Source organism: Thalassophryne amazonica, chromosome 19 (genome assembly GCF_902500255.1).
Source record: "Thalassophryne amazonica chromosome 19, fThaAma1.1, whole genome shotgun sequence".
NCBI classification, from domain to species: Eukaryota; Metazoa; Chordata; class Actinopteri; order Batrachoidiformes; family Batrachoididae; genus Thalassophryne; species Thalassophryne amazonica.
In genome coordinates, this window is record NC_047121.1 from 49,315,866 (window position 1) to 49,325,861 (window position 9,996).

Below are 9,996 nucleotides of genomic sequence, written 5' to 3' on the forward strand. Positions count from 1 at the left end.
GCCATTTCCTCTCCAACTTACGGGTTATCTGCTTTAAGCTACGAGTTTGTGAGTTATACCACGGAGTCAGACACTTCTGATTTAAAGCTCTCTTTTTCAGAGGAGCTACAGCATCCAAAGTTGTCTTCAATGAGGATGAAAAACTATTGACGAGATACTCTATCTCCCTTACAGAGTTTAGGTAGCTACTCTGCACTGTGTTGGTATATGGCATTAGAGAACATAAAGAAGGAATCATATCCTTAAACCTAGTTACAGCGCTTTCTGAAAGACTTCTAGTGTAATGAAACTTATTCCCCACTGCTGGGTAGTCCATCAGAGTAAATGTAAATGTTATTAAGAAATGATCAGACAGAAGGGAGTTTTCAGGGAATACTGTTAAGTCTTCTATTTCCATACCATAAGTCAGAACAAGATCTAAGATATGATTAAAGTGGTGGGTGGACTCATTTACTTTTTGAGCAAAGCCAATAGAGTCTAATAATAGATTAAATGCAGTGTTGAGGCTGTCATTCTCAGCATCTGTGTGGATGTTAAAATCGCCCACTATAATTATCTTATCTGAGCTAAGCACTAAGTCAGACAAAAGGTCTGAAAATTCACAGAGAAACTCACAGTAACGACCAGGTGGACGATAGATAATAACAAATAAAACTGGTTTTTGGGACTTCCAATTTGGATGGACAAGACTAAGAGACAAGCTTTCAAATGAATTAAAGCTCTGTCTGGGTTTTTGATTAATTAATAAGCTGGAATGGAAGATTGCTGATAATCCTCCGCCCCGGCCCGTGCTACGAGCATTCTGACAGTTAGTGTGACTCGGGGGTGTTGACTCATTTAAACTAACATATTCATCCTGCTGTAACCAGGTTTCTGTTAGGCAGAATAAATCAATATGTTGATCAATTATTATATCATTTACCAACAGGGACTTAGAAGAGAGAGACCTAATGTTTAATAGACCACATTTAACTGTTTTAGTCTGTGGTGCAGTTGAAGGTGCTATATTATTTTTCTTTTTGAATTTTTATGCTTAAATAGATTTTTGCTGGTTATTGGTAGTCTGGGAGCAGGCACCGTCTCTACGGGGATGGGGTAATGAGGGGATGGCAGGGGGAGAGAAGCTGCAGAGAGGTGTGTAAGACTACAACTCTGCTTCCTGGTCCCAACCCTGGATAGTCACGGTTTGGAGGATTTAAGAAAATTGGCCAGATTTCTAGAAATGAGAGCTGCTCCATCCAAAGTGGGATGGATGCCGTCTCTCCTAACAAGACCAGGTTTTCCCCAGAAGCTTTGCCAATTATCTATGAAGCCCACCTCATTTTTTGGACACCACTCAGACAGCAAGCAATTCAAGGAGAACATGCGGCTAAACATGTCACTCCCGGTCCGATTGGGGAGGGGCCCAGAGAAAACTACAGAGTCCGACATTGTTTTTGCAAAGTTACACACCGATTTAATGTTAATTTTAGTGACCTCCGATTGGCGTAACCGGGTGTCATTACTGCCGACGTGAATTACAATCTTACCAAATTTACACTTAGCCTTAGCCAGCAGTTTCAAATTTCCTTCAATGTCGCCTGCTCTGGCCCCCGGAAGACAATTGACTATGGTTGCTGGTGTCGCTAACTTCACATTTCTCAAAACAGAGTCGCCAATAACCAGAGTTTGATCCTCGGCGGGTGTGTCGTCGAGTGGGGAAAAACGGTTAGAGATGTGAACGGGTTGGCGGTGTACACGGGGCTTCTGTTTAGGGCTACGCTTCCTCCTCACAGTCACCCAGTCGGCCTGCTTTCCCGGCTGCTTGGGATCTGCCAGGGGGTAACTAACGGCGGCTAAGCTACCTTGGTCCGCACCGACTACAGGGGCCTGGCTAGCTGTAGAATTTTCCACGGTGCGGAGCCGAGTCTCCAATTCGCCCAGCCTGGCCTCCAAAGCTACAAATAAGCTACACTTATTACAAGTACCATTACTGCTAAAGGAGGCCGAGGAATAACTAAACATTTCACACCCAGAGCAGAAAAGTGCGGGAGAGACAGGAGAAGCCGCCATGCTAAATCGGCTAAGAGCTAGTAGCTACGCTAAGCTAGCGGATTCCTAAAAACACGCAAAGTGAATAATGTGTAAATAATTTAGAGGTGATTCAGCAGAAGGAGTGCTTTAGTTAAGGCACGTAAAGATTACACTGGGAAACAAATCGTAATCTAGCTAACTAGATCAATCTAACTGCGCAGATTAAACAGCTAACAGATACAGCAAAACACCGCTGTGCTCCGGAACAGGAAGTGATACAATACCGCAGTGAGAGCCAACCACCAGTAGAGCAGGGCAGCTGCCCCTCCAAATGATGGGACGGACGCCTCTCTTGATGGCTCCCCTGGGGACTCTCCTAATGACGTGCATGACTCATTACCATGAACAAAAGACTGAAACTGCTTTGACCTGAGTACCCCATTGTAAATAGGGGACAAAGCATGTCTCAGACCCTCTCCCTGGTTAAGGCTGGGTTTCAACAGTTTCACATAAAATGACTCCTTGACCCCTCTCTCAAACCATTTCTTCTCTCTGGCTAAGATTTTAACTTCCTTGTCCTCAAACGTGTGGTTAGTGTCTTTAAGGTGGAGATGACCTGCAGACGGAGGTCCACTGGCGCCCTCTCTGCGGTGCTTGTTGTTCAAAGAACATTTGTATGCAACCTTGAAATTAGGCATGTAAATGATAACTTTGGCCTAAGTTTGATGATTCCACTGGTTTCCTTGTGTCAGAAAACCTATATTTAGATACTTTGTTTGTAATTATATTGTGTATTAGTAACGGTATTGCATCATTGCTAAATGGAAGCCATCTTGGATTTCAGACCCTTATATAACATTACCAAAAAAAAAAAAAATTCCAAATGATTCTACACGATAAAGAGTCCATACAGATCATCTAAAGCCATCATTATTATTGCCATTTGTTAATAAATTCGGAGAAACAAACCTCTGGAACCGTCCATGATGCTCTGGACATAGAAGAAGAGTGAGCGCAGCCCCATCTGCATCAGGAGCTCGTAGCCATGGTACAGGCTGATGCAGATCGCAAAGTCGCCCTCCAGCATTCCCTGCTGTGGACCCTGTCACAGAAAAATACTCTCAGACCGTGCAAAATAATTACATCTTAAATCACATGCAAACAAAAGGCCTCCTTTACATGTGCATGGCCGAACAAGCCCAGACCCACTCTGGCAACATTCCTATTTGGGCTAATATACAAAAGAATAGCTGCCAGTTATGTTCAAAGATGTCAACATGGCCCAAAATACGAGGTTCAGTTCACTTGCATCTATCAGAACCCTAAATTTCAGAGCTGAACATGCAGTAGTTTTTATGCCATTATGGCCACGAATCCTGTGCATATCCTGCTAATGGCAGGGAATAAATCTGGATTATCAAAATGCTCATTTTAAAAAAGTCTAATATTACAGATAATTATGTTTATGATTACAAGCTTTAAGCCCCATAAATGTGATTTATTGATTTTTTTTGCTTCATTAGTGTGTCTATAATAAATAAATGTGCACTTTCAACATGTTAAATAATAATAAAAAAAAAAAAGTAAGTCCCTTCGGCTTCTCCCTTGTTTGTACTCGGGGTCACCACAGCAAATCCAAGGTGGATCTGCATGTTGATTTGGCACAGGTTTTACGCCGGATGCCCTTCCTGATGCAACTCCACATTACATGGAGAAATGTGGCAGGGGTGGGATTTGAACCCAGAACCTTCCGAACTGAAACCAAGCGCATTAACCACTTGGCCACCACCCCTGCAAATAAAAACAATATTATTTGTATTACTAGAATGTCTATTTTATTAAATAATGTAGCCAATGAAAGAAAGCAAAAAGGCTTTTTTAGATTAATAACTTAAATAAATTTAAATCAGAAAAACAATGAACCTTTAAACATTATTTTATAAAAAATGTGGGATAGTTCACCCAGAAGAATTTAGTAAACAGTTAAATTAGATGTTCACTTTGTTTTAGTTTTAGTGATCATCATTCTCTCTCTTCATTATTTGGTCTTTATTACCTCCACCAACAAAGTTGGAGAAGGTTATGTTTTTGCCCATTTGTCTGTCTGATTGTGAACACCCTGGAGCCCACAAGTTTTCATATATTGTTATGATTTATTTTTTTTTTTTTTTACTGAAAATTCATATCCTGATAGGCAAGAACTGATTCAATTTTCAAGGTCATAGGTCAGCAAAAATCCCTATCTTTATCACTGAATGAATTTTCAAAAATTCATAACTCTGTCAAAAAACATGAAATTTCATTTATATCTGAGACTGTTACGTAGGATGGTGTCCTCTATTGACTGACAAAGTTTGATCCAGATCTGATCCATGTTACAAATTTTGTGGCCATTTAATTTTAATGTTGAAAATCACAGTTATCTTAATCAAACATGCCCCAATCACTCTCCTATTTGAAGGTGAGGTGCAGACTGGCACTCACGATCACCTGACAAACTTTGATCTGGAACTGATACAGATTGTGGATTTTGTGGACATCTGAATTTAATATTGAAAAGCCCATTTGGTGTACATTTTGTATTATATCTCAATCAAAAGTTCCTCAATCACTCTCATTTGTGACAATGAGGTGTAAACTAGCACTCTCAATGAATAGACTAAGTTTGATCTGCATCTGATCAGTATTGTGGATTTAGCGGATATTTGAATTTAACATTGAAAAGCTCTTTTGATCTATTTTTTTGTATTATATTTTAGTTTATGAAAAGCCACTTCTAACAGGACTTGAAGGTAAAAAATTTTGCAGAATTTGAAACTAGTGTCGGAGATTTGCACTCTAGTGAGCGCGGTGCTCTAATATGAACTTTTTTAAATCACATCTAAGATTTCTGCACAGTAACATGACTATATAATTCTTTCAGACTTTTTGTGACATCTTGTAAAATTGTACACATCAGCATCAAACAGGAAACTAAATGCCTTGATATGTGGCAGCGGGTTCTTGCGGAACTGGTCCCTGGCCAGGATGAGCTGGTACTTGGTGAGAGACCTCAGGTCTTTGTGGGCCATCACCCGGTTCTGGACTAGACGACCCATGAACTTCTCCAGGACCTGGTGGAAACGGAAACAGGTAAGTAGGTCAGCAGTAACAACCCAGTTTCTACGTTCACACTGACAAACTGACACAAAACTGAAAAAATGACTTCTTCCAGGCTTCCTCTTGTCCTGATTTCCTTGTAATGGCAGGCGAGATGGAAGCAGTTTGTCAAAAGAACAACTTTAACAATGTGTTTGTCCCCATAAAGGTGACACATAATGGGAGGACGTCTCATTATTACTTCAGTTTAGCTTTACTGAACTGCTGCTGTGCAAAAGAACAGAATAAAAGGCTGATCGGGAAGGAAACGTTTTTTTCCAGCAGCACTTCATTGTTTGACAGATGTGTTACCAATTATGGGGGAAAAAAAGCGTACAATGAACAAAGTAGGCCATATGATGCCTACATACAAATTCAGAAAGTCATACAAATCTATGTATACTGTTGTAGTTTCATAACAAATGGGAACATAATACACATTAATATAAAAAATATCAAATTTTTATTCAAATAGAAGAATAAAGAGCGAGAAAGGAAGGAGGAAAAACGAATACCTTCTTGCTGAAGAGAAAACTGCTGACTTATGCTAAATCCCAGCCTGCTTCTCTGAGCTGAAACATGAGTGTGTATTCTAAAGATCGCCACAATAAAATCAAAGGGTTAAAATAACAGCCTTCAATGACTTAATGTCAAAGTAATGAAGACAGCCCATCTATTTCAGACAGTACCTCATTGCACATGAAAATTCAGTAAGGTCTATCTTATATTCCAATTCTAAGGTGGAGCTATGCTAGTATATAAGGTATATCTAAATATCTAAAAAGGAAGAGTAAAATTGGAGAGTAGAAAAGAGACAAACATCATTTAAGTAGTGACTGTCAAAGCACAAACTTGAGAAACTCAGATTTAAAATAGATTAGATTAGACAGAACTTTACTGATCCCTTGGGAAGACTCCTTTGGGGAAACTGAGCTTCCAGCAGCATTGTATAGCAGCACATAGGGTAAGAAGCACACAGAGTATCAAACGTGAAAGAAAAAAACAATCTGCAAAATATAAATACAAATATAAACACCAGAAGTACTGCTTGTTACTGGTTTACTGGTTACTACTGTTCCTCTCCTTCCCATCCTCTGTCTTCCTGTTACTCCTCCTCCCCTTGAGTGAGGAGTTGTACAGTCTGATGGCCTGAGGACAAAGGAGTTTTTCAGTCTGTTGGCTAATGTATACCAAAATCTATTTGGCCGGCAGTCTGGCCAGCAAACTATGCTGTTCTTCTGAACAATGTCTTGAACGTCCCATTTTCCTCAGGCTTTCAAAGAGAAAAGCATGTTCAACAGGTGCTGGCTTCATCCTTACATAGGGGACACCTGATTCACACCTGTTTGTTCCACAAAATTGACATACTCACTGACTGAATGCCACACTACTATTATTGTGAACACCCCCTTTTCTACTTTTTTTTACTAATAGCCCAATTTCATAGCCTTAAGAGTGTGCATATCATGAATGCTTGGTCTTGTTGGATTTGTGAGAATCTACTGAATCTACTGGTACCTTGTTTCCCATGTAACAATAAGAAATATACTCAAAACCTGGTTTAATCTTTTTAGTCACATAGCACTACTATTATTCTGAACACTACTGTAGATGATGACTGGAGTGCAGTTTTAAGTAGAAACAAGGCAATAATTGATGAATTGCTGCTGACGCAATGGCGCATACGCAGTGAAGGCAGGGGGACTGGTCTGTAGGGGGGACCGTTCAGACTGTGACACCGGAACAGCCGATATGAAGTCCAGCGGTGGCAACACTGACGCTGGCTATGTCATGACAAACCTATGAATGTGTTGTGTGGGCCGCTGAAGAGGAGGTACTGCTGGCCCACCACCACAAGATGGCGCCCTGCTTGAAGTGCGGGCTTCAAGCACGAGAGGGCGTCGGAGCGACCGGGAGTGACAGCTGTCACTCATCATCCGTACCAGCTGTCACTCATCCACTACTCAACACCATCACCATAAAGGCCGGACTGCAACTCCACCTCCCCGCCGAGAAATCAGCTACCTTGGAGGTAATTTCTCTGCTGAATTTAAACTGAGTCATAGTCTGATCTCTTTTGCAGCCATTTTCCTGTGGTGTTTCCTTATCTGCTGGATTGGCGTTTGGTGTGATTAGCGACGGCTTCGCCTCACACCCCAACCAGATAAGTGGTTAAACAGGAGCTGCACGAGTGTGTGACTGGAGGTGGAGGTGCTCCCTCCTTACTGAACACAGACTGTGGGATTACTGAGTGTGCGTACTCACACTCACCTGTGCTGTTTCTATTCTCTGCCAGCAGTACCAGGTCTGACAGCTGAAGACGGTGACCACCTGGGGACCCAGGACTTGGCGGCTCCGGTGTTCTTCAGGTCCGTTGGCGGTGAGGGCCGTGTGGGATCCGGCTCGGTTCTGGACGGGCGTCTCCTATCCTCAAGCCTGCCCACACGTCACCCAACGTGTAATTGACTGTAGTCCCAAACTGATTGTTGTCTGTATTCCGTTGTACACAATTTACAATATTAAATTGTTACTGTTTGGCTTATCCATTGCCCGTTCTTTTACGCCCCTTGTTGTGGGTCCGTGTTCCTACACTTTCACAACAGAATGGATAAGGATGTGGCACGTGCACATGGCTCAATGTGTGATGAAAGAAGCCTGTACATGCCCTATCTTAGCTAAGCTAATGACCTATACTTAGTTCAGGTGTTTATTAAATCATATTTTTGGGGACTGTCCATTGGTCCTGCTAATAGTTTGTTTTGGACATTAAAACTCATGAGCTGCTCCCCCCAGTAATTGTGCATTAAAGGGACCTAACGGATCAGGCTACCAATAGCTGCTAAATGTGCTCAAGCCGTTAGCATTCAACATTAAATAAGACGAAATTTCACTCAGCACAAATAATATAGCAGAGGCATCTTAGATGATATGTTAGATGAAAATGACAGACACAGCCCTCCACAGCAGCTAGCGGCCATATTACACGGCTTCTGAACAAAAGAAACTCAGAGATTCTGAACTCAGCTCAGCCGGTCACTCAAAGCGACCACGCCGCTAATTATACATTCAAGGTTATTTTTATTGTCATTCAAAATGCTCCAAGAGATGCAGTGTAGAATGAAATGATGCTGCATACATCCACAATCAAAACAGAGAAGTAGAAACACCTTCAGTAATCAGAGTACTTAAACTAGAGCTACAGTTAGAAATAAATAAGGCATGATAGATATGATTTGATGAATATATATAAAACTTTGGGAGCCTGCCTCAAGTGGCCATTCAAGGAATGGCAATTTTTTCTCTTCCGGATGGGCAGCGTCTGAGCCCATCAAAGCTAACCGCTTGGATACTAATAGTTTTTCAGAGAGCCCCTTGACTTCATAAACATGTAACCATTTAACCTTAATGGAATAATAAAATCAACTACAGATGGGAGGCAGTTTAGTTAAAGCAGATTTTGTTCTACTCCTGTTCATCCGGGGTCAAAAATCACTACTTTACCCAATATCATATGGTACTAATATGGATCTCTCACTTTTATGATCCACTCTAGGATTTGGAGAAGTAATGGTCTCAAGTTTAAAGTGATGCACTGAAGACCAGAGGGCCCTCAGTTTAATCCCCCATCAGACAGGAAAACCGCTAAGGTCCCTCTGACAAAGTGTTTAATCCCCAAGTTGCTCTCATGCAACTGAACACTTTGTGTGGCATCACTATAAGTGCTTTGAGCATCTACATCTCATAGAAAAGTACTATAAATGCTGACCATATGCAATTTTAAAGACATTTTAGCGCCAGAGACTCTTCCTGATACAACTCCACATTGATAAACAAAAAGAACCTAAGGCATGTTTTAGTTCAACTAGTTGAATAATATATATATATATTTAAATCACCATTAATCTCTCTGTAATTCTGCTGCAAATGTCCTGTTCCATGTCAGACAGTGATGAGTCACTCTGCACTTTGCGCATTGCACTGGTTCCAGCTGAAGTTCAGATTTGAAAGCCGGTGATGACAAAAAAGCAACGTAATGACGTCATGACGAAAATATGAGGGCGGATGTTTGATTCCACCTCCTCCTTTGGTCAAAGAACACCAAAGACAGACTTAAATAACAATGCTGCCCCTCGGAGCATGCTCCACAGGGGGTCAACAGCTGATTGGCGGAGGCGCATGGAGCTAGGTGACGCAGCGAGCCTGTGATGAAAAAAAGGCAGCTATTAATAATAGAACCTTCAGTAAGCTGAACTCTCCCTCCTGCGTGTCATGTTCTGAGTGTATGTGCACGGCAAATAAAGAACAGTGAAACGACATGGCACCACATGTTCTACCGCAATGCTAAATCGTGCAATAAAACCATGATGGTGGCTGCAAGGGTGGTTTTTGAGCGCTGCTGCAAATCAAAACAAAAGCGCCGTCTGACTGTGAGAATTTCAGAAAGGATGAATACAAACTCAGTAGTGAAGCCATGCTGAGGAACACAACCAGGTGGGGGGCCTATTATGTGCAAACTCCCCCTGAGTGCTAGTTTGTTGGGATGGCTGCCTGTTTTTACATGTGTATATTCACACACACTGAGAAGGATTATATAATGTCCGCAATACTTTGCACGTTGAGTACTGTAACATGGCGGCTGACACATTTACAGTGTTGGTCACAGTACCGTTAATCAGCTAACTACAGCTAACCGGTGAAGCTAACTTTTTCGATTGGGTGTTCGCTTTTCACCTAACTTTGAAAACCATTAGCGGCCCAAGTAGCGTACGCTAAATTTAGTTCAGCTAACTTTAAATCAGCTTAAGGTTTTTTTGTTGTTGTTGTTTTATAAATTTTATCACTTAG

At 41.4% G+C, this 9,996-nt stretch overlaps 1 protein-coding gene across 1 annotated transcript in view; it reads right to left on the reverse strand.

The window, feature by feature from the left end:
• fancm (FA complementation group M) overlaps nt 1–9,996 on the reverse strand; it is a 76,115-nt gene that overhangs the window by 33,552 nt on the left and 32,567 nt on the right. The window contains exons 5-6 of the mRNA XM_034194861.1: nt 4,992–5,126; nt 2,983–3,115 (exon numbers count right to left, since the gene is read on the reverse strand). Coding sequence (XP_034050752.1) covers nt 2,983–3,115; nt 4,992–5,126 — 268 coding nt within the window. The remainder of the gene's footprint in view (nt 1–2,982; nt 3,116–4,991; nt 5,127–9,996) is intronic.